Source organism: Agelaius tricolor, unplaced genomic scaffold (assembly GCF_023055355.1).
Source record: "Agelaius tricolor isolate 1412-34295 unplaced genomic scaffold, bAgeTri1.0.p SCAF_4, whole genome shotgun sequence".
Taxonomy (NCBI): Eukaryota; Metazoa; Chordata; class Aves; order Passeriformes; family Icteridae; genus Agelaius; species Agelaius tricolor.
This window is the reverse complement of record NW_027269264.1, coordinates 50,789,474-50,814,813: the sequence shown is the minus strand read 5'-3', so window position 1 is coordinate 50,814,813 and position 25,340 is coordinate 50,789,474. Positions and strand designations below refer to the sequence as shown.

Sequence of the window (25,340 nt, the reverse complement as noted above, 5' to 3'; positions counted from 1 at the left end):
ATAAATCAGTTTGACCTGCATAACCAGGGCATAACTGAGAAAAGGTCTATTTTCAGGATGGTCCCATGGAAATTATTAAAACTAGATACAGAAATTAAAGATGTGTGAAGGTGCCTTTCTAGGATGACAAGCCTAGAATTATTGCCTAGACAAGCAATAATGACAAGCCTAGAATTATAGTTTTAGAACAGAAATTCTTCTATATTCTCAAGCATTTCTGTGAGATGCACAAAAGTGATCTCTTTCAGGACACTGAGTACCTTCTCTGTGGCTCCTATGGCAATCATGAAAGGGTTGACAACCTCACTGAAATATATCAAAATCTAAGGTAAAATAAATGCAAACATTTTAATTCCTCATTACAGTTCACAAGAAGAAAGTAACAAGCAGCAAGGCATGCAAAAAATCAGAGCTCAGTACAAACATTACTCCAGCCATACCACGTATTCTCGTATGACTAGCAACACAATTCACTAAAACCAGTAAAATAAAACCATGTGTAACTGAAAAAGCCAACACTTCAGAAATCTGCAATGAACTTATTAAAACCACATATGCAAAAACCTCACTAAAACCTACCGTAAAATTCCTAGACTGGTTTCACTAACAACCCCCCCACACTTGGGGTATTTTGGCTCATGTTATTGCATATTAAGGTGAACAAGCAAATACTCGTGCTCCTCCCCACATCTCTCATTAGCTGTAATTAACATATCTGTACTTCATGTATCCTCTCTCAAACTGTCATATGTTCTCTTAAAAGAAATTTTAACTCCTCTAATAGAAGTCATGGCAACTTGGGAAACATAAGCCATAATTCCTCCCATGCCCTTTTTGCGTTTATATTCAGGAGACTGGCTGGCTCCTTAAATTGGGAACCTTGACTTATACAAGGAGATGCATGCAATGAAGCAATATAAATCAAAGCCATCTCCATTTCTGTGCATGTGCCATACCCATAACTGAATGCAGCACTCTTCCAGAGGGCATAGAAAACTTTCAAATATCACCAAAAACCATACAAGTCAAACTTTTGCACTTTTTAACAGGAACAGCTGCAAATATGCTTCAGACTGACATTTAAAGGAAACCTAGAATGCTCACTTAAATATGGTTCTTCTTTTTCCCCAATCAAAAACTCAAGCAAGTTTACTTTTTAAGACAGAATATGTGTCTGTTCTCATACATTCACTCCCACTTACTGATCTCTACCCCTCCCATCACAAAACCCCGAATTCCATTAGTGATCCCCAGAAATTCAAGACTGGGAATTCATGAGGCTGACTACCAGAGAAAGGGCACCTTTAAAGGAAGAAAAAGTAGTTGGCATAACAGCTCCTCAGCCCAGGACTGCTGGTTTCACCTTCCCATCATGAATTGCTAATACAATGCAAATAAAAATACACACACCACTGCAACCCGACAATATTTTGTTCACACATGCACACAATTAAACAGAAACAACATAGTTACTAGAACATGAACTTCTGTCACTGATTGTCTTCTAAATTAGTAGCATTAATCTTCAATGTTTATTATGGTAGTCCTGTAATATGACTTGAAACAGATCCCTACACATCTATTAACGAGTGAATAGAAGTCTCTTCTATGCCTATAATGTTTATTATAGGATCTCGGTTCTGGTCAAACAAAACCTTTAGACTGAATTTTTTGCCTAATTAGGAAAAGATAAACCTATTTTGCTTATGAAAGACAGATCTGCCATTTGAATGCACTTTTGTAATACAAGCATGGAAGCTAGAGAAATATAAAATAGTATGAGAACTGCATTACATTCACATAAAGGGTAGTTTAATAATTCAAGGTTTATTTGGAGGTTTGTTTGCAACTGTAGGAAAGGTCAGACCTTATATGAATAAGGTATTAAGGTTTGCACATAAAGTCTAAGGTAAGGATAAGTAAAAAGGCTTGTTTACCATGCAGTTGCTCAGTGCTGTAGAGAGCTAACATTTTTAAAACCAACAGAGTGAAAACAGCATGGATTACTGAAAGGATTCTGCATAGAGATCACCACACATGCATCAAGAGTTCAACTGAAAATCACAAAATCTGTTAACACACAGATCGTGGGAAGTTTTACTGTTTTAAGAGATATGTGGCTTTGGCTTACACTTAACATCCTTATTTTAAATTTCTTATTGCTCTTCCTTGCACTTCTTGGATTTAATACAAGACAGACTCCCATGCTTTTGCATTAAACACTTCCCACACTGTTTAGTGGCAGTCAGATACAACAAATTGTTAAGTTTGGACCTGGTCTGTGCTGTTCAGAAGAGAACTCATTACACCAATAAGCATCTACTCTGGGCATCCATAACCGGATGCAGAAATGCATATATCCTATTGCCCAAGACTGCTAGCTAAGTATTTGAACACATACATGTGCATATTCAAATGTGTACATGTTTTCACATTAAATAAGCTCAAACCAACTCTTACCAAAACACTTCCTCAAAGAAGACAGTGGGACACTAAAAATACTCAGTCTAATAGGAGCAGGAAAAAAGACATAACTTACGAGCAGCCAACAGAAAAACAAAAATATCCCACAGTTGCAGAAAACAAAAAAGCATGTTTCAGGAAAAGCAAACTTTGGCCTCATACAGAAATGCTTCTAAATCACCTACACTACCTTGGAAGAAAGCAAACACAGAAATTTGTAAGCTTGAGGAATAATTATTTCTGTTCTTCTAACCCAAGCTTCACTAATCAAATTCACAGGAATCTTAGTAAAATAAAAGTAATTTAATCTTATTCAATCCTTTTTTCCTCTTGATCTAAAAAACAGAAGTGACTGCTTCTCCTACAAACCCCTATATCTTCTCCATATCATCCTCAAGGGTGTCCTGGTAGGAATGCAGCACCAAAAGCTAACAGAAGGGACCACAGCATCAGCAGGTCAGCAGCAGGTAGGAACACCTGGACTATCTGCAGTATCTCCATCCCTCTTTCAGATGTGAGGGAGGAGAAAGGACCCCCACACTGGCTCAGCCAACAGCCAGGCTGCAGAACAGGTGCTTCCAGAACAGTCACATCAACACAGCCCAAACACAGCACAGGGCAGGCATCATCTGTGCAAGCTGCACATCCATCAGGAAGGATTTAACCAGTCTGCACCTACTTTAAGCAAGGAGCTGCAATTATTTTATCCTGTGGTTTCCTTTACTTACTTGCACTTTCACATCATCACGATTTTGTTCTGCAGTTTAAACATGATTCATACCCTCAATTTAACTTTGATTCATAGTTTCTAATAACATCAGTCCATTGTCCAAACACTGCAAGGGGATATTAAACAACCTTAGACGGTCTGGGGAATTTGCCCACCAACATTAAACACAGAATAATTGGTTGCCATAATATTGTTTTAGATAACAGTTTCAGATAAACAAAGTATAACTGTAATGTCCCTGCACTGAACCAAGAGAATAAAAAAAAAATTCAACAACTGTTGGACAATATTGCAAAACCTTGTATTATTAAAACACATAAATGGTTATAGCTTATTTCAAAGAATTGTTACCCAATTTCAAATTATATAAGAGCAGAAAAACAATCACAAATAAAAATTTTGAGTTTTATGAGTGGGTACTGCCCACAGCTCAATGTGAAGCTCTATTGTCTTTGTCCAAACTCTGTAAGCTAGCTTACTTGCTGCAAAATGACACCCTCAGGAGTTCAGGTTAAATTGTCACTGGTTTGGAAATGTAGGCTTCTGGTAATACACACACACAAACACACACGCAATAAAATTAAACTATGCCTAACAGTACCTAAGTTAGTTTTGAACTCTTATTAATGATACATTTCTCTGTAGAGCAGAGAACGCCCAAAAAATGAAGTGCTGAGCAGATGGCTTTTTTAAAGTGTGATTTAAATATGTGGCACATGCATGACATGTGCCTTTCCTTGATTTTCCAGACACTAATTGTTAAATAAGACTTCTGAAGTACGCATAAATGCATAGAATTCAATAATCAGTCAAGTATTTAGACACAAAAGAGAAGTCAGCAGAATTTTATGGATAGACAAAAATTAACTTCCCAAAACTAGAGTATATTCTGTGTTAAAAACATAGTCAGCACTATGAAAAAAGTTAGAATAATACAAGTGCTTGTGCACATACACAGAGACACAAAAGAAATTGTTTCCATTTTCATGCCTAAAAGCATAAATATCCCTTTGTACCATTTCCCTTATGAGATCTAAGTATTAACAGACAGGTTTTTTAATGAGAACTGTTTTCTCCCATTTATAGGGGATCTACCTCTTTGCCCCAACGGCCTGACACTTCTTTTTTACTGTCTGTATTGAGTATTCTTTTCCCTTTCATCCACATCTGTATCTTGGGTTTGCCAGTCCTTCTTCTTTGCCAGTGCCCCCCATTCCTAGTAGTCTACCCAGCACAGAGTCATCAATATTTTTGGAATATACATTCCTGCACACACTGATTCCAAATACAGCAAGCATACATACTCCATACTTGCATATATATCATTAGGAGACTTCTAGGACCTTATCCTGTCAAACCTTATTAAAGTGACATTTTTAAGGCTGACATTCCATTTTCTCTAAGCTTGTTTTGAGCAGACATTTAGTAGAAACCTCCCCCCATTCAGGATTTTAATCAAGAGAGAAAATTAGGAAAAAGTTAAGTCTGCTATCTAGGAAAAAGATCTATTAGGTCTTGTCTGGACTAGAGAAATGTATTCTTCTAAGAATCAATTTAGTCTTTGCAATGCACTTGTAAAATGTCACACGTTCACACACAGAAAGCATTGCAGATCCTGTTAAAACTAGTTTCATTAACTCTAAATGCTATTTCAGTCAGGCTGAATTAATGGCAGCTAAGTTAAAGGTTTACTGGCATTGTAGTTAATGCTGATCAAAGAACCTACCCATCACCTTTCCCACAATATTCTCATGGTCCTTTGAAATCTGCCCAACTTCATCATTTCTGAGACCCCTACCACAAATCTGTGGGATGGTACCCAAACTGCAGTGCATTTCACAAAGCACAACTAAGGACACAGGAAACCTGTGGCAGCTTGAAAAGCCTATCAGCAGTGGTCACTGCAGAGCTTAATTTGCTGAGTGAGAAACAATTCAAATTTCTAGACAAAGGCTTACAGCTATGGCAAAGCCTCCAAACGAGAATGAAAATCTAAACTTAAATTCAGGCTACCTGTACAAAGAACTAGCAGCCAGAGGGGAAGACACATAATGATCCATCCTCTGCTGGAAAAGAAAATGATGCCTAGAGATCTCTTTCAGGCTTTTTTTTCTAATATATTCTGCTAACAACACCAATCGTCCACCAAAATCACTTTTCAAATAGAAGAAGAAAACAAACATGCTGAAATTTAAGAAAATCCTCCCTTTTTTCAAAGACAACAATATTTTCATTTTGCATCAGATGTTTGGTTGCTTGTCGAAGTTTCATCACAAATTGTCACATTTTGCTCAGTATTAAAAAAAAAACATGATTTTTTTCATCAGTACCTGAAAGTCTAATTGTGTGACTGATTCAGTATTGATACACCATGCATGTAGCAATGACAGACTGACAGAATTTCAAAAAACAAATCACTTCCATTATGTCAGAGCACAATCATCAGAACAGCAGGATCACAACATGAGTCTCTCACTATGTCATGAGAGAACATAACACCAAAACATGGCATCTTTGAATTTGTTTGAAATACATTTTAGTGAAACAAAATTGCATCTCAAAGTATTAACAATGCCTGCAAAATAGAAATTTAAAATGCTGATCAGCTCTACATGAAAAAAATTGTTGCTTGCCTTTAATTCACTTAATTTTCAATGTCTGCTTAAGAACAACTACTATAGAAGCCAAAAGCTGATGGAGGAGATTTCTATTCCTAATCTAAGAAATAACTGAAAAAGAAAGAATAAAATATATAAGATGTTAGAAGTTGTTTTCTTTTCTAGACAAGATCTATCATAATAAAATGGCATGACCAATTAACAACAATTTCCTAGCACTGCACCAAGGCTGTCTAACCACTATAAATTCTGATGTAATTTTTGCATATAACAGTTTATTTCACCAAACCCTTGTCTGTTCAAGGCTCTAAAAACTGTGGGAGACTCCTCTTGTAAATGAATCTTAATCAAAATTTGCTTTGAGCATTGCTGTGCTTTCCAAGACTCCTAATGCATCCTTTTCACAGAGCAAGGCACATAGCATTCAACATTCTGCAGGACAAACTGCAGCAAAATTGGCATTGTGGCAAGAGAGGCTACATCTCTATTAAACTTACAGAACAAGGGGCCAGCTGAGTTTTAAATAAGACAAAGCACCACATGGCTATACTAGGAGTCTCATATCTGTCAGCACGTCTGTTCCCAGCTGACCAGGGTTCCAACAGATGATTTGGTATGCAAGTTCATTACTGAATCTGTCCACACTCTGTACCTTTCATACTGGAGTTCTGTCAGGCCAATGAAAACAACCTGACAAACATCCTGCAGTGCGACACCATCCCTCTATGTATCTGTTTTATTAATGTGCATTCAGTGCAGCTTAACGTATGAAAATGTTACAGTGAATTATTCTCCTGTTACCAGAGACTTATCTTGGCACTAGGCTTAATACTACATTTGATTCTCAAATTGGCTTTGTAAACATGAAACTGTTATGTCCATAGTCCATAACAAAAAAAGTTTGTTTTGATGACGATTGTTCTCATACAAGTTTACAAGCATGGAAAAACTACTGTCCATTACCCAGCTGACTTCAGAAGACTGACTCTGCTTGAGATAAAATTGAGACCAAAGAACCCGAATCCCAAAGATGAACAACAAATTTTAATAGATTTGGGGGAAACGTATCTTATACAATAAACTAGTACTACTAACCCAGTTTCTCCATTCTTTGTATATTCGTTACCATACAATTGACAAAAAAACAGGAGATGAGCAGAAAAATAGAAAAGAAATACTGTGTGCATTCGCATAAATTTACAGCTGAGTCTCCTCAGGAGAGAATGATTCCATGAGCTGCACTGAGGATTTACGCTGTGACTGGCTACTGCGCTCCTTTCTGGACGTGCCCATGTCACAGGCACACAAGGGGCTCTCTGAACACTGGGGTCAGCTGCAGGCCCACCCACAGCATTGGATCAGAGAGGCCACTGGGATCAAGGTGGGCAAGGGAAATACTGCCAAGGGTGAGAAGCAGGATTGAGCAAACTGGCCTCCAGCACATCTCTCCAAGGAGTTCCCTACAGCTCAGACTGCATGGGCAGCACCATGCAGGTCATCGCTCACATTTATTGTTTAGGAAGGATATCAGAAAGTCCCAGAGACCAGATATCCAGAAGCATGATGTTTTCAGAATGTATGAAGCAGAAAATCCAAGGTATCATTCCTAATTCTCTTCAAGTGATGTAACAGCATAATTGGAGCTCACAAGGGAGAGTCCATTGTCCTCCAATGCAGCACCCAAAAGAAACAACAAAGCCTTGTGCTTCACACCATTATGTGCCTTCCCTTGAAACTTCCTGCCTCCTCCTACATCCATACTGTTCCTGACTAAAAACGATCTTCAATGACAAGCACACATGAAAAAATAATGTTAAATTCCAAAATATAAAAAATATGACACAAGTAACACAAACTGAATCAACTTACAGCAAATACACAACATAACCCTTTCAAAATACACAGAATTGAAAAATAGATTCACATTAAGGAACACACTTCAAAGACAGACTAATTATCTTCCAGGAAAATTTGGAGAATATACTGAGCAGAAAGCCTCTTTCCTAGGGAATGAAGATTCACATCATCTAGCAAGCAGATCCAAAGAGTGAAAAGGAGTTTATGTATAATCTCATATACTTTTCATGAGCCTTATAAACTTCTGGCAGATTTAGTAATCTTCCATAAGTCTCCAGATTTCACAAGTCCTATTAAAATAAAATTCCTGACATTGAGAGAAAAAGGAAGTAGAAGAACACCTTAAGCAATGCAGTTTGGACAGAGAGGAGAGTGAGGGGAAAAAAACAGTCTTTATTACAGCTCACAAACACATTTTTGGTTGCTCTTGAGGCTAAAAGATATAAAATAGACAAAATACCACTGATTCAGCTTGCCCATAGTACTTTTATGTCAAAACTACAAGCTGCAGTGCAAAGCTCCTGCAACTCAAGTTACCCACACTTTACTTAATTTCAAGGACCTGCAGAAAATAATGACTCATTCAGTAAGATATTAATTGCAGAGCTTTCCTTTCAAATTTTTTCTATGAAATATGAGGTAAGAATATATTTTAGTGTCTACAAAGAGCAACAGATAGGGCAATGTTAAAAAGCAGCATATCATCCAAAAGAGGGACAGATGAAGGCAAAGACTGAGCCCAAATAAACACCCAAGGATAGCATTTAGCAACTCTGAATTAATAACCAGTTGTCCTGTAATTTCTGTCAGAATTATTTCAGCCATGTTTATTTCCTCATGCATAGTGAAAACTCACAACACAAAAAGCAAATAAAATATAAATCTGTTGCATATTTATGTCCCAAACCTCTAATTACTTTATTATTGGTATTTAAAAGGTAAAAGTCATAATGCTGGGAAGTAAACCCTGACTTTACTGTGGGCAACACCATTCACAGTTCTGAGACACCACTAGCTACTCAGTTAATGCAAATCTAGTTAAGGCAAATGATGCCTTTTTTTCCAAAAATTTAAACCATTCACAACAGTTCAATGTCCTGGAGCAACAAGCAGAAGAATACCCACAGTGGTGTGTCCCTGGCTGACCAAAAAGCAAGACTGAACAGAATTCCTAATGGGAAGAATTGAGAAGACACCTTTGCCATAGGGGAAGTCAAGAGGCCTCCTTGAAGCCACACTGTAACTTGTCTGCTCAGTTATCTCAGTTGCTTTAGTGGACCAACCTTTAATCATAACATATGTGTGCATTTAATCTGACCTTTGGGGACTTTCTATAACACCAATCAAAAGTTTTTCTGTGTAGCTTTGGAAAGATGAACTTTATCAAGACAACTTCTATAGGCAAGAAAAAGCAAACAAATCCCAATTAGTCCACACTGCTGTTCTGACTTTGCTAAGCTTTCTGACCTTTCAGTCATACAATCCTTCTCAGCCTTGTTCCATTTCACTCAGATTTCTAGCCTGTTCTAATCCAGAAGCCAAGACTTCCCATCATTCATACAACAACAAGTGAAACTTCTCTCACTTTGTCCTCTCTTTTCCCTTTGAGAAAGGGAGCGTCTATTGCTCTAATCCCTTCTACATAAACATGAAAGAGAGGAAGATCTATTTAAGCAAAACACTGGCACAAGAACAAGCATGTTTAAGCTAGCTGTGACTGTGTCTAGCCTGGAAATTAGGAGGTGTCATTAAAAAAAATAGAACCTCTTCTAAAACACTGATCCTTAAAAAACGGCACACAGAAGAGAACTAACAAATGAACCAAGGCAGATATTTACAGCTTTAGGAAGAGAAATATGTTAAGAGGATTGTCTGAAAGAGCCAGAAGGTTCCTGATAGTCATCTGTTCATGCAGATGTGCCAGGAGAATCTCCAAAGCATTCAAGGTCTGGTCAGAACAATGCAATTATATGTTGTTGAAATCTTTGCACTGTCCTGTGGTTGTTTCCAAAAGGACAAGTGTAACATAGTAACATGAACCATGACAACACGAGAGAAGTTCAATATAAACAGTTCATTAAAACCAACTAGGATTCACAGGTTGTGTGTGCATCAGAGCAGATGGACCCAGGAAATACCCAGATGGCTTTCTGGGGAAACCATGAGCCTTTCTGGGTTACCAAATCTAGCCCCACTCTACCAGAGACAACACCAGGCAATCCTTCCCATAATTAAATTCGGTCCTGAAGGTAAATTCATTTCATTTGCTCCCATCACTTCTCTCTGCAGATAATTAGAAACATATTCCTCATTTTTAATTTCCCTCTTTTCATAGGAAAAAATTATGCAGTAGATTTATTAGCAGGTTAAAGCAAAGAGCAATGGCAAGTTAAATATGGTTATTTGCACTGAAACAGAGCAATAATGCAGCAATGCAGGACTTGTCCAGTTACCTGAAGTGACAGCTGGACATTAAAAGCTGTGCTCACTCAAGTCTTACTCTGCACCAGTAAGAGATGTTGAGTAGCATCTTTAAAATCATCCTAGGATCTTTCATTAATGTGTCCAGGAATATTTATAGAAACCCAAAACTTCTCCCTGAAGATAATAAAATATTAAGAAATCCACACTGGAAGAGTTAATGTATTACAAAGGGTGTTAAATGCTTTGCTTGCATTTTTATATAATTACGAAAATTCTAGTCTCTGAAGGAACTACTTGAAAGCAACACACTTCAGTATCCTGTTCTCTGCACATAAACAAAATTAGACCTGCCAATCTTTATGACCATAATACATTTTCTTCACCCCTTCTTTTATTTTTACATTTTGGAATAAGAAATATTCCAATCCCCCCCTTGATTCTTCTTACACAATTTCAAAGTGTCACAGCTTAATGTGCACAAACATGCCAAAAACAACCCCTACAAGAAGATTACTAAATGCCCAAATTGCACTCTAAAAATCAATTTACAGAACTTCAGAAGACAGCAAGATGCCACTTTATTGTCAAATTCCAAGCTGAGTTTACAGAACTACTAGGTGGGGGGAAAAAGCATTTTTACTAACAAGGACTTAAAATATGCAGAAGTCAAATGACAAACCTTCACAATGGCATTTTCACATTTCCAAACAGTGACACCAAGAAATTCAGATGGCAAACATGTAGCTTCGTGTATTAAAACGTGCCAATCCATCAAAAATGAAATTGTACAGGGATTAGAAAAAGCCTAGCTGACTGCAAACTACTGAAAGAAAAAAAAGCATTGCTAAATCAATCAAATTTGAACCTTCTTGAAGGTAGATGAATCCAGCAGCCACGAAGAGTCTTGGCCTGGGCACTAAATTTAAGCATAATCATGACTTGGTGGGTTAAAATTATAGATTAGGACGCCATTACAGCATGCACTATTCCCTTGCTGCATCTGCACTGGCACCTGGGCTAGACCCAGTCACTGCAAACAACACCACACTTTGGTCTCCTGGTTCATTCAGCCAGGACATTCTGAGAAAGTTTTGATAGCCACAATTGTTTTATTCCATTTTATTCTCACTACTTGGGATATACATCCTTCATCTGACTCATTTTTTAAATCACTTCAGTACTTAAACTGTCACACTCAACGCATAATCTGACACCACAGAGTCATAGTTTGAATATTTCAGTTCTATTACTTTTAATTCTGTACCAGTTAATCATATTTTATTTAAAGGTAAAATGTTAATCTTCTGATGTTAAAAATCATCATATGTTACCTTTTTATGGCCGCATATTAAAATAAGGATTCTTGCCAATTACCTAGAGTCTTCTTTTCAGGATTTAAATGAGACATTGACAAGAGGTCAGCTCAGACTCTGTGCAGTGCAGCAATCTGCTCTGCATGCCAGAGGTGCTCTCTTCAAATTTCCCAATACTTCACAGCTGAAATTAGCACATCTCACCCATTTGCTAGTCTACATTGGTGTATCCATATTTAATTGTGAGTAAAAGGTGTACCAAAAAGCAGCTGGCTCCAAACTGTTTGCTATAAAATGGTTGCCCTATTGCAAGCTCAAAACTCTGATAGAAATCCTTCAAAACTCCTATGGCTCTCTCTGACATAATGAAAGCAATTTTTTTTTTGTTGTTTTAATATTGCTACTTCTCATGACTTAAAACACACCTCTACACACACCACCAGAATGAGGTCTTAGACTGCAAGCATTTCCCAGAAGGGATTTTTGTCTCCATACTTGTCTGCAAAGCAACTAGCAAATTGTTAATCATCTATAATTAAAGACACCATAAGCCCAGAACCCATCAGAGTATATCTCCAGTTTGCTCACGTGGCCCTTTATGCATAAAATATGCCTTTTCATTTCACTCCAAGTACCTTTTTCTACTTGGCTGCCTCCTTCCAACCTTCTTTTAAGACATGACTAAGAAAGGTATTCTTTAACATGTAATTTTTATGTATAAAAAAATTAAAATGACAAACCTGTGTAATATACTTCTCTCAGTCTTTTCCTTGACCCTAAAATTTTTTGTTTTATTTAAAAAGTTCAGAGTGTGTCCATGAAATGCCATAACTGAGCAACATGCTTACATTTGACCTTCATGTCACACAAAGGCCAGCAAGCAGTACCACAATTTTTTTAAACAGGTGAGTAGAAAAGAAAACAGCAGAATTACCTGGTGCCACATCTGGTACGTCAGGAAAAGCAGAGAACTGAGCTGGAGATTCACTGAATTTCCAGGGTCATTAACATGGGTCATGGTGGGTTCATAAGCAACACATTCTGTATCTCAAGAGTTACTTTTTCTTGTGACCAGTCTGCACACTGCAGGCTGCACACACCTGCTCTACCTTTAGCACTCTACTTGCAATAGTAAGCAAGTCATCTCGGGATAAATTCATACAGAACCAAATGCAACATACTAATTTCATTTTTAAATGGAAGAAAAGCAGTGTGGTTTTGGTGGTGCTGCTGATTTTATTTATTTATTATTGTTTCCACATTCAGACCTACAATTATTGGTATGTTGCTCAGGTTTTTGATGCTCTGCTTTCAGTGTTGACTTCAGTAGAAGCATCAAAGCTCTTACATACATTAAAAAAAAAATCAGCCCCAGTTTTCATACAATAACTACCATCCACACTTAGCTGGCAAGAGCTCATATACCTCTACCTGTCTGCAAAAGAAAAAAAATATTTTAAGTGTAAGACTAAAAACCTGGCAATGTAAAAGTCAAAATGCACTTCTGCTGACTGAGCCTAGCAGGTGAAACTGCTCCCTCCCTTAATCTTCTTTACAGCCATGCCCTGCTGCCAGGTAAGCCAATCCATGGACCACTGCCTGACCAGGCAGCTTGCTCTATGAGACTCCATACCTTACACAGGTGGCAAGCTCAAGGCTACAGTTTTTTTATTTTAACATAATTGCCTTGAATTTTAGAAGATTCTTCCTGCTTCAGGCAGAGGACAGTCTCCCACAGTTCAGAATGAAGGTATCTGTTATTACAACATTTGCAAGTGACTAACGGGGGGTGAAAGCTAAGTTTCATTTCTTACAGATTCTTTAGAATGAAACAAACTATATCTAAAAAGTGCAGATATGCTTTTTTATTTCTTTTGCAGTTCAGGGGAGGGGGAGGGAAAAGCATCACTGATTTGTATATTAAAGTGCAAGCATCTGTCCTACTGATGACATTCTAGGGAAGCACATTAGCATAAAATTTAACGATGTCAAATAAGTGGATGTGAAATAGGGACTGCGTAAAGACACTATTTCCAAGCCTGACAGAAACATCACTGTTTAGAAATGCAAATGATACCATTATGTTCAATAATTATATGAAAATATGAACAGTTCAGCATGTTTTCCAGCCCTGATGGCGGTTAATGGGATGTACGCTTATGTAAATAACTACTATTAAAGCTAATGCTGAAAAAAACTAATAAATTCATACTAAAGCAACTGATTTAGTACGCTTTTAAACCCCAGCAGTGCTCACTTATTAGAAAGGAGTGCATTCTTATGTTTAGAACTCATTACTGTTACAAGTCACTGCAACTCCATCAATTACCATGCATTAATGAAAATGGGACACATACAAAAAAAATTATTGCCTCTCAGCAGTTTTCTTTAAAGACAAAATATAGGGGTATTACCATCACTGGGCCTTGAGGGGAACTTATCAGCAGCATAATCCTTATTACCACAACTGTACTCCCTGCTCAATAAACCCTGGGGTATTTTGTGTCCCAAGAAGGGGATGACCTTCATGTAAATCTCCTGCCATATGCACAATGAAAGTGACCACACTGCCATCAGCAAAAGCTTACCATTTCCACAGTTAAAAATGTATTTAAGGATCTGAACTGAAAACTGTTAATGTGAAATGAAAAACTACTACAACTCCTAAAACTAGACCAAAGAAGGTGTAATGCCAATAGAACTAAGGATAAAAGGTATATGTGGAAATCTTCAATGAAGTTCTTGTCTCCAGATGAATTCCATCCAGTTTTACATTTACACTTTTAATAACCTCCCAGAGAGCCATGAAATTACGACTTTAAGAACTCTATTCATTCCTCTTTGGATGTTTTTTCCAATTCCTCAGTATTACTCAAAATTCTTAGCCCTCGTTAAACATCACAACTGATAGAGGAAACAAAGCCAAGAGCACTGCTATAGTAATGAATTCCTAAGGAAATTAAAAGCTGAGATTGACTGAATGTCTGTAACTCTACAACTAACCCACTTTCATTTTCTAAGTCTATGGAAATGAGTTATTAGTGTAACATCCACTAGATCCTAAGAAGTTTAGCAAGGCTAAAAATGCATTATATTAGTTTGCATTGACTAACAGTTTAAAATTAAGGATGCATCTGAACAACCTTACAAGAGACTATGGACAAAGAACTGATGCCAAATGGAGAAGATTAACGTAGGACAGTCACCTGTGCAGTCTCACCTGCTGTAAAACAAGATGGCATTTTGCTATGGGAAGGTACAGACTTGCAACTCTTGACTACAAAAGCACTGGCACTATGGACCATGAAATCCCACATCAAAAGAAAGGGGCTAAGAAACAGATGCTGTTTTCATCATGCTTGAACAGTGACAAAGTTCTTACAGGCCAATGTCCATCGTAAAAGCCAACATTAAACTAATGCTATGCTTAAGTGCAATGTACTCCCCACAGCACAAGGCAAAAATAAAGTCTATCCCAGCCTGAAAAACTTCCAATTTAAAAGCAGGCAGCAAAACAAGGCTTTCAGAAAGCCAGTAGCTCACAGAATACAACAGCAAACACATGATGACAGTCACTGTGACAAATGTTTGATGTGAGACAGAGGGAAGAAAAAAACCCCCCAAAACTATCTGATTGCTTTCACTGAATCTCTGTTGAAAGAGAGGTATGAAGTGTTTTGCTATCTAGACCATTAAAACTATTTCATGAGTGAAGGCCACTCTAAAAACAGTAAGACAAATTTGCTACTGATTAATAATAAAGCCATTCATTTTATTCTTCAAATCTAAAGTAATTACAAGCTAGAGCATGGCAAATGGATTTAGAAGAAGCCATTACGTCAGAAGAATCCTTTAAAGAAGAACAGTAATTTAAAAGACTGAACTGAATAATGAACTCTCCTGAACAACAATTATTATGAGATTGATTTATTGAAAGTGTATTTAATTATGCAAGAAATGTTTAAACTTTCCAAAATAGTGCAGGAAGACAGAGAAACCAATAGCAGAGTCAGCCCTACGTCCTCATTATAGTTGAGAAGCTGAAGCAGATGGAGAATTCATTTAGTTTAGAAGGATAAAGTACATCAATTTCTCTGAATCCACATTTCTAGTCAATTTGTTACAGTACCAGCTTCAACAATTAATGATCTCATTTTCCCATTTGTGCCTCCTTTTAAAAGAACTCAGTCTTTGTTTCCAAATGAGCAAAATGTCATAAAGAAAAAATGTAACTCAAACATCACTTTGAAAGCTCACATGCCTAAAGACAAATGTTTCAGCAATAACCACAAAACCAGCGGTCAAATTCAGTCAGGTAAGTAGCCTGGTCAGTTTAAGCATCTGGAAAAAGCAGAAAGATCTGTATTTCACCTGAGACACTTAAACTGACCAGCCTGACTCCCATGGAGAATTTTTTTTTTACCTGAACTACTTCACCTTTTTTCTTAAAATACCTGATATTGATGTATGAGACTGCCATGGCTGAAGGTGCATTTCCAATGACAGGTTTCTCCTGTTTAATTTAGACAAGGGCAGCCCATCATCACATCCAGTTCTGTCATGTCCACAAGACAGTTAATATAGATAATATCATAAACCTGTGCTTCAGATACCCAGAGCTGGGAGAGAGGCTGGCTGGGAAGCATATAGTTACCCATGGGTATCCACAACCTGGCAGGGCAGAACTCCAGCTCTTACTCAGTTTCAAAATCATCAAGTCTCTAGTACCAGGTACAGATCACCAGAATGTGAAAATGTCATGGAACATGGGAGATGAGAGAATGCTACTAGCCCTCAACACTCACCTCAGGGGAACTCCAAAATTCTATACAAGAGCTGCTGTCCGCTTCAGTCAGACACACACAGAACACCACTGCACCCTTGGTATAAAACACAGAGCAAATATGCTTCTCCCATTCCACAGCTGTATTTCTATGCTGACAATACCATCTCACAGACAATCCTGCACCACTGAGTGCAGAGGTTTAGGGCGAAAAGCCTGTCCAGCTCATATTCTACAGAGGCTGTTGCTGACTGCTTAGATACTGCATGCTGATTCTGGGTATTTTCATAACATGGACAGTGTTGCTAGATTGTGCTACAAGGCACTAACTAGGATTAAGCACAGAAAGCTTCAAATTAATCTCCAGCCATTGATCCATTTGAATACTCAACATTACAATATGTTTCACCTTGTTTTAGTTTAAAAGTTCATGAAAAATTCAAAATATCTTATTTACCCAATAGTCCTTGACTGATTCTTCTACATTTCAGTTCGTAAATACATACATTATTTAACCAATACTGCAGTTACAGAATAGCATATAAATATTCAGGGACTTTTTAATAAGTGCTGCTTTTTTTCAACAGACCACAATGGTTGCTTAGGAACATTTACTAGTAGGATACCTGAAATAACAGTAAGAGAAACACCTTCAAAAAGTACTTGGATAAAATGGAAGAAAGGAGCAAAACACTAATTCTCCATTCTCCTCACACACCTTCAAACAAATTATGATGCACAAGAAGATATATAGTATGCATTCACATATGAAAAACAGGAAGGGAAAAAACTTTAAATGATAAACTGAGGGAGCCAAGTTAAGAAATAAAAGAAAAATAATGACGGTCATTTCAAACCCTCAGTTCATAACTTGTCAGAAACTATACCATCAGGAACAGACTCAGCCAGAGTTAATCTCTAAAATTATTACTGAGTTTTAAATAAATAGCCTGACTTTCAAAAGCACAAGTTTCCTGAAAATGGCAAATTTCCCTTTCTATAGAAATTTTCTTCTTACCTTGTTGTTTTGGGGTTTTTTTGGGAGGAAGGGGTGGGGGCACAACAAGGCAGGGACCCATTTTCTCACATAGATGCTAAATGCAGTGTTAATATCTGTGACACTGTGCTGATATTTTGAGTGCAGACTGTCCCCTTGCCAACAGCAGCCCCGGGGAGGCACACACACATGAACCTGCCACACAGGACACTGGGACCACACATCAAACAAAGTACATGGCCAAAGCCCTTCTGTGCAAGATCACCTTTGCTTCCTCATCTGTGATGACGACTTGGTGGGTCTGATTAAAAAAGGAAAGGAAGCACAAGTGTTCATATTTTCAGAAGATCAGATTTAATGTTATAGGGAAAATAAGGCAGAACCAGCAAGTAAATTCCATATTCTGGTATCTCCTTTTTCTACGAATTTGTTCTTTGCATTAAGCAAGCCAGTACCTCTTTTTCTTCTGAAAAATACTACTAATTTTACATTAACACATTAAGATAGGAAAAGGAGAAAATATGTAAGTGGCCCTAATTTATGTATGTAAGACTTATGTAATGAACAGTACTATGGCAAAACTAAAAGCTTTTTATTAAAGTCTCTAGATAATAGTTATAAAGCTCATTATTCTTACAGCAAATTAATATTCTATGTCTCACTAACACTATAAGCAAATGAACTGTTTTAGTTAAATTAATATTCATGTTAACTGCATGCAAAACCAACTAATTAAGTAGTTCTATAATATTAAGGACATATGTAAACAGAGTCTGTGATCAATTTTAAGACTAACCAAGTAAATCATACAGGATTTGTTGCATGAATTTGACTGGGTCTTCAGAATGTGGTCTACTGGGAGGTGTCCCTGTCCAGGGCTTGGACTAGATGATATTTCAAGGTCAAACCACTTTGTAAGTCTATGTTCAGTCAGAAAATAATTCCAACAAAAAGGTGCATTCTAAATATAAACCAAAACAGTAGAATAGTACAGGTGACTAGTTTAAATCTACAAAAAAGAAAAAAGTTTGTAATAAACAGAATCTCTTCTTTCCTTTATCTGCCTATTCCTTGTCTATATAATAATAATTTAAACAGACCTTAGAATTCAATAACCAATTCTTAAAATTTTTTAGTAAGTTTCCTCTTCACCTATTAGTAAGTCTTTACAGAAATGTTATAGCTGCTTTTTCTTCTTCATTTATGCAACCGCATCAAATTTACATGAAAAAAATCCCCAATGATGATAACAAGAAAAGCTAAAGACCACAACATAATTTTTTTGAGCTATGAAGTATCAGTAGTATTTGTTTCTTAATAATCTCATTATATTTTTTTTCCTAAGACATATATCATGACAGTATTGGGACATCTTACAAAGGATATTTTCCTGATTGTTAAATTAAATTATATTTGGAACCTAAATTAATAATAGGTGCCTGAAAATACATCAGGGACAAAATAAGGAAAGCCAAAAGCTTTTCTATCAGCAGCTCCTAGCAAAAGAGGAAAAAGATGCAGCACAAGTAGTCTAAGTGCATAACATGGTGCACAATGCTCACCCCTTACTGTGGAAATGCAAATGAAAACACAAATAAGAACAAGGAAGTTGCAAGTCACACACTCCAAAGCCAATTCCAGAATCTAGACTGCCACTAGAAGCAGCTTAGTCACCATACAGCAGCAAAGAGAACACCAATACCAAGAGCAGATCCTGTAGAAGACACCACAGGAGGTGATACATGGCAATTCTCACATGAACTTAATCCCAAATTCTATTTCAAAAGTTCAGAGGGTGCTTGAACACCCTAAACAGACACATCCCTGCTTGCATCAGTTGTCTTAAAATTGTCTGACTGATCCAAGGTCACCTGCCGCCACCTTGGTTCTTATTAACCCTAACTGCTTATCCCAAACACTTCTGAACCCATCAGTCACAGGCTTTTGTTGCTTTCACATCAGTCGCACCCAACCTCCTTTTCCAAGTCTTTCTTTCCAGATCTCATGTTCTAGATCTCACTTTCCCAACACACACGCCATCTACATTTTGCCTCTTTATCTTTTACACACACTTCACTTTCAGAAAGTGATATTTTTCCCCACCACTTTATCATCTTCAAAGTTGTAGGATGCTTTCACCAGGGAGGGCATCAAGAGAGCGTGAGCAGCTGTTACTGGATTATCCAGGTCAGTCCAACTGGGCAAATTTTAGTAAGAACAGCAAGAGCTGTCATCCCAGCATGTGTCCCTGAACACCACTAAGTGCCACATCTTCTAACAGCAGCACCAGAACTTTCCAGTTTATTATAAGCAAAGGAGTTTAATACAAACAAAACAAAGCTTTGATCCTCTTTTGGTTTTGGAACTTTTTTTTTAAACACTTCAGATCACATTTCTTTTCAAAGAAGTCAGTCTGAAATGTAAATATCATGAGATAAACCAAGCCAGAACAACTACTTTTGACCAAATTATACAATAATATGATAGGCCTTAATACTTCTTTAGGAAGAAGGTGTAGACCAACTGACTACTTGAAATCCCTAATTTTCCTTAATTCTGGGATAATTGCCAAATACTTAGTATTGTAATACAATACTAAGTATTTGGCAACCCTGGCAATAGGCTGGACTATTTATGGTTCACAGTATGCTCATCACTCTTGTTCTCCATTAACAACAAGCCCTAATACTAAATACTCCATTTTCAAAGTTTCACCTGCCAAGGAAGGGTAGAATTGACTTCTAAATATGCATGAAATTTTATTTGTTGGTCCCTACCCAGACAGCACTGGGCAGTTCCACAGTAAAAGTGAGCTTGGGCTGCAGACAGCCCAAAGAAAATAGCCCATGCTATTTTCTAAATGCTGGTAAGTTACTCAAAGTTTTGTAGTGAGATCTTTGCATACCCACCCATCTCCCTTCTCCCCAAAGCTTCACAGTTCATGAGCAGCAAATTTGAACAGAGAGATCTTCACAGCTTCTCAGTGGTAAAAAAATCAACCACAACAAAATAAGGATGGATTTTCCTCAAAATAGGGATTTCAAGCACCAAACAGTATTTCTCCTCCAAGAATCTCAAAGGAAAAAACAAAACAACAAAAACATGTGTAGCTGAAAACAACCCACACAGTCCCTGCTAAGTGAACTAAACCCTTACCAGGCTGAAATTGCACTTTGCTGGATAGCTGCATTTATATCAGAAGCACCAATTTATTACTGCAGGGTACTTTTAAATACTGCAGTAAAGAAAGTTATCTTATAGGGAATAAATTCACTATGTGGGAAAAAAAAAAAGATAAAATTGATTTTAACAGGCTTCAAGTTTTTTTTCTTATGGTATTATATCCCTGATACCTTATTTGCAAGTGGACACTATAATCCAGAAGAAATTAAGGAATTTCAAGTTGCTGTACTTGAAACAGCCATAATCTGTATTCAGCCTCGGCAAGTCATTTGTACTATTCCTTGTCTCTGCAACAAGCTTTAAAAATTAAGTGATCAGAGTTACACTGAAGATCTTGAATCATTCATGTATGATAGGCAAGTATTGCAGCAGTTAAAATTACATTGTTTTAAATTATAACCTTGTTTTATATATCTAGGTTTTACAGAGTTTTATGAAGTGTAAAATTGCATGCATTAACCTTCTGCTATGTCTACCAGACTTCTGGAAAAGTATTCATGCTTGTGCAATCTATTTCTGCTAAAGAAACAAAAGGAAAGGGAAAAAACCCCAAACAACAGAACAAAAAAGCAAGCATGTCTACTTTCCACTAGCCAAAGAAACTTCATGTGAACTAGTGAAATCTTTGTGTGGATAAACAACAAAAAAATCAGGAACATGCATCCCACCCACATTCATGAGCTGACTGAACACACAAGCCTCAATATACAACAAAATACTGGCTTCAGTGAAATCAGTGTCAAAGAGCTGTTGTCACATCTAATGGCTCTTGAAATACCTCAGATCTAATATTTTCCAGTAACAGTGCACAAACAGCTAAGTTTGTTGATGTGTATATCATTTAGGACAAACAGACACAGTAAGTGCCACTGTGCTACAAGGGATGTTCTAAGTCATCAGGGCAATGCTCTCCTGACAGAGACCACACATCACTGAATGTCTTCCCTAAACTAAGCAAGTTCCATCATAAAGAAGCACTGTTTTCACTACACCTCCAGTGCTAAACTGTGAAATAGGACTGCCAGAATTTTCAAGAACCCTCCTCCAAATTCATGCTTAAATTTCTGAATTTTCTCTATTTCTGTTTCAACACCGGCCAATAGCTTGAACAGCCTCTTTTTGTCACTAACTTTGCTTTTAACTTGAACAAGGGATGGCTCAAGACTGAAAACAGTACTGCATACTGGGCTCCATCATGCTTTTTAAAACAACATTACTACCCTCCATCAGCAATGCAGCTCCCAATGAATCACACACTATTTGCTTTTCCTGTAGTTGCAGTCCTGTCTCTTCCCTATCCCACTGCAGCCAATCCTTAGCCCTCTGAGGAATTTAACAACAAAGCATCAATATCAGAGATTTGGAAGAAAAATGTACAAGAGAATTTTGTAAAGGTCTGTCACACCTCAGAAAGAAAAATATCAATTCCTGCAATAGTGACTTTGCATGTGATATTCCAGGATTGGGACTAAGCATATGCAGCTTAAAGAAATGCAAGCCACAGTCAGCAAGAAAAGAGAATCTAACTTTTTTATATACAAACAAACCCTACACCAAACAAAAAGCCCAAGCTAGCTAAACCTCCTAGTACATATATTTAATTTGTATCCATTTAGTGTAGATTCCCTTTCTCTGGACATGGAGAGAAATGGAATACCATGCAAGTTTTAGAACTAAATTATGACCACCTAACAGAATTTTAAAAAAATATCTATAGTCATATTTTAATGTGTAAATTCCTTATTGTCATTTTTTAGTTGACAAATATCTATTTCATAGCAAAACAACATCATAGGAACAGCTGGATGGCAGTTTAAGCTCAAATGAACCAGTGTCACATGCTGACAAGTCATCTCTCTGATTGCTTTTGAATGGCAGCACATGCAGATTTATTTTATGCCATAAATTAGAACAATTATTTCTCTGTACTTCACTTTTTATTTCAGTGAGCCATTGCACATATTTTTAAAGGATATCTTCCCTTTCCTTGATGATAAGTTCATTCTGCTCCTCTAGCTGTCTGATCTTCTTCTCAAACGATTCCTGTTCAGCTTTCAGCCGTTCTTCCGTCACCTCTTTTTCTTCACTTACCCTGAAAAGAATTTGAGAAAAATAAAATATATGCCATAACCACAGTGCCTGACTTCCAACTCCTCCACCACTTTGCAGGTAAATGGATAACATCCTCTCCACCCTTAAGCAGGTTAGTTCCTCACAATGTTTATAATATATTACACAGGAAGGTGCGTACGACTTGATGCAATACATCTCTTTTTTTTTTTCCAGAAACACTGGTCTCAGTAGAGTACATGCACATTAATGGGCAGCATGGAGGACAAAGTTAGGGCCTGAACCCACAATTAGGTTTGCCCAGTCTGATTCTCTGCAGCCATAATGAAGATGCACTGGGATACTTTCAAACCTAGGACATGAAGACAGAAAACTCAGACAGAAGAGCTTAGATGACATGACAGAAGAAAATTCTGGAAAATTTTTCTGTTTCTTAATCTATAAACTAATCCTTCTTTCACCTTTACTGGTCAAATACAAGTTCAAGAAAGAATCATTTTTCTTGTTAGCTTTCTCCAAACAAAACTGTTTGTTCTTCTCTGAGGATTTTCAAATATCAAGCTGCAGGCGTAAATTTTCCTTTCTGTCTGGGGCATGGCACCCTGTATCTTGCTGCTCAGTGTAAATAATTGGATCAAGATTAAAGGATGACAATGGGAGAAAGGCTTACAATGATCATTTATTCTGCACCTCAAGAGCAGGCTATAAAAACAATTATTCTGGTATCACGTAGGCAAGAAGATCATTATGCATAGATGATCCTGTAACTGTGCTAAAAAACGTGGCTTGGAAATCATGGTTCCATAAAAGCTCCACAAAAATATTAAGTAATGAGCTTAGACTAATAAATATTATTGCTCTGCACTTAGGCAATTTCTGTTGCTGAAGGCTCTTAAAGTTCAGCCTTTTATGATGATAAAACAGCTGCCACAACACAGGTGACAGGAGACCAAAGCAATACAACTTTTAGAAAACTCCAATTTTAACTTCCTTAAAGTGGAACAATCTTATGGGAAGAGGAAAGAGGAGGGGAAAAATGAAGTATATATATATATATATATATATATATATATATATATATATATATATATATATATATATATATATATAAGTATTAGACTAAGCCTTGTACTCATCCCATTAGACTAATATTCTGAACAGAATGTTTTGTTCAAGGACTGAGCCATACATTTGGTATCACTGTTCCCCTTAAGAGGGCACAGATTTGTTTTGATCTTCCAGTGGAGAAGTCATAAATACCACAACTGGGTCACTCCCCTGGAGTGAATTATGGGCAAGCAGTATTCCCCAACTCCAAGATCAACCCACAGCCCTCCCATATCAGCTCAAGCAGACTGCATGAAGTTGGAAATAATAATACTGAAACTCACAGTTTTTCTCTACAAACCTAGAGGGAGACAGACGACAGATACCGGATAATCAAATTCTTTAAATTAGGGCAGTTTGAAAGCTTGGATCAAATTATTACTTGTAAAGTTTCTAATGTACAGGGGGGAAAAAAAAGACACGGATTAAGCGTAAAAATATTTCACTAGTCAAATGCACAAGGTCTCACTTACAACCTTGGGCCCAGTCTGGGAAGGTGTGATGAGTTCAACCTGTTCCTTGGCCCCTTCCCCTCCACTCACAGGCTGTCAAAAGGGTTTTGCACATAGCATTAAAGAAACAGAAACTACCTATATAAATTCTGGACCCACACCAACACCTCTGCACTCCTTAGCTAAGCAGGCAACAAACTTTTGAGGAATTTCCACGACACTTCCTTGCAGTAACAGCCACAGCACATTTGCCACAAGCTGCAGATAGAGACTCTCATATCCAACCATGGCCCATTTGCTTCCTCTGAGTCCAGTGTAGCCACCTAAATAACTACAGCACAAATGACCTTCCTTCACATTATCAGTGACAGATGCAAAACCAAAAAAAGTTAATTAGAAAACCACAATGAAGAACACAATGACCACGTGGATCAAAGACAGGAATGGAACAAAAGCAGGGCAGGCAACTGGAAAGAGAGAACAAGTACCATCTCTAGGATTCTATGAAAGGAAGGAAGCTTGGTCAGTAATTTGTAGGAGTGATGCTGCATGAGAAAAGGGTTTGGGGCAACAAACGCTGGGCTATGCTGGTACCCAATAACACAAAAATTGAACAACAGTATAAGAAAAAACGCATGAAAGAAGAGAGCACTAGAAAAATCAGACAAAATGTAGCTGGCTTTACTCATCTCTAGATTCTGTGATTTGTTGCTTATATCAGTGTGCATCACATTCACGTGCTGTGTTTGTATTTAACACATATCACAGCAAGCTGTCACACTCCCAGACACATGAATATATTGTGCCACATTTACTTACACAGTAAATGACTGAGAACAGTAAGTGATCTCAGAAGAAATGTGGCAGTATGTGTTTATGTATCACAAAGCAGGAGACAGCCCATAAAGGGCAGGCAAGATACAAAAGACGGTTACTCACAGGAGGTGGCAAAAGGAAGTTAGAGAAAAGGAATACAAGAATCTCATCAGATTATGCTGGATTTATGTCACTTCCTATAAATAGCTCAGTGAGTTGCTGCGTTTTTTATTAAACTTATTTCTTTGCCTTCTGGCAGTAAAGAACATATGATTTTTAGCAGAAGTACCGAAGACTTCACTGATGCTGTACAAAAACATTACAAGGCTCATATAATGCTCCTCAAAAGTATTTTCACCCTCTGTTCACCCACTTAGGTCAGAAAAGAGCAGTGAAAGAAGGAAGGCACAACTACAAAGAGCTCAACTGCTCCACTGAGCAATATGCTGGTATCCAGCTCCATTGCTCTTGCTTCCAGGATCAAACAGACAACTGACAGCAGAGAGCAAAGATGATGAATCAGTGGA

At 37.4% G+C, this 25,340-nt stretch overlaps 1 protein-coding gene across 2 annotated transcripts in view; it reads right to left on the bottom strand.

Moving 5' to 3' along the window:
• KIAA1328 (KIAA1328 ortholog) overlaps positions 1-25,340 on the bottom strand; it is a 176,377-nt gene that overhangs the window by 135,423 nt on the left and 15,614 nt on the right. For both annotated transcript variants that reach the window (XM_071425768.1, XM_071425767.1), the window contains one exon: positions 22,345-22,460. In XM_071425768.1, the coding sequence (XP_071281869.1) occupies positions 22,345-22,460 (116 nt within the window). The remainder of the gene's footprint in view (positions 1-22,344; positions 22,461-25,340) is intronic.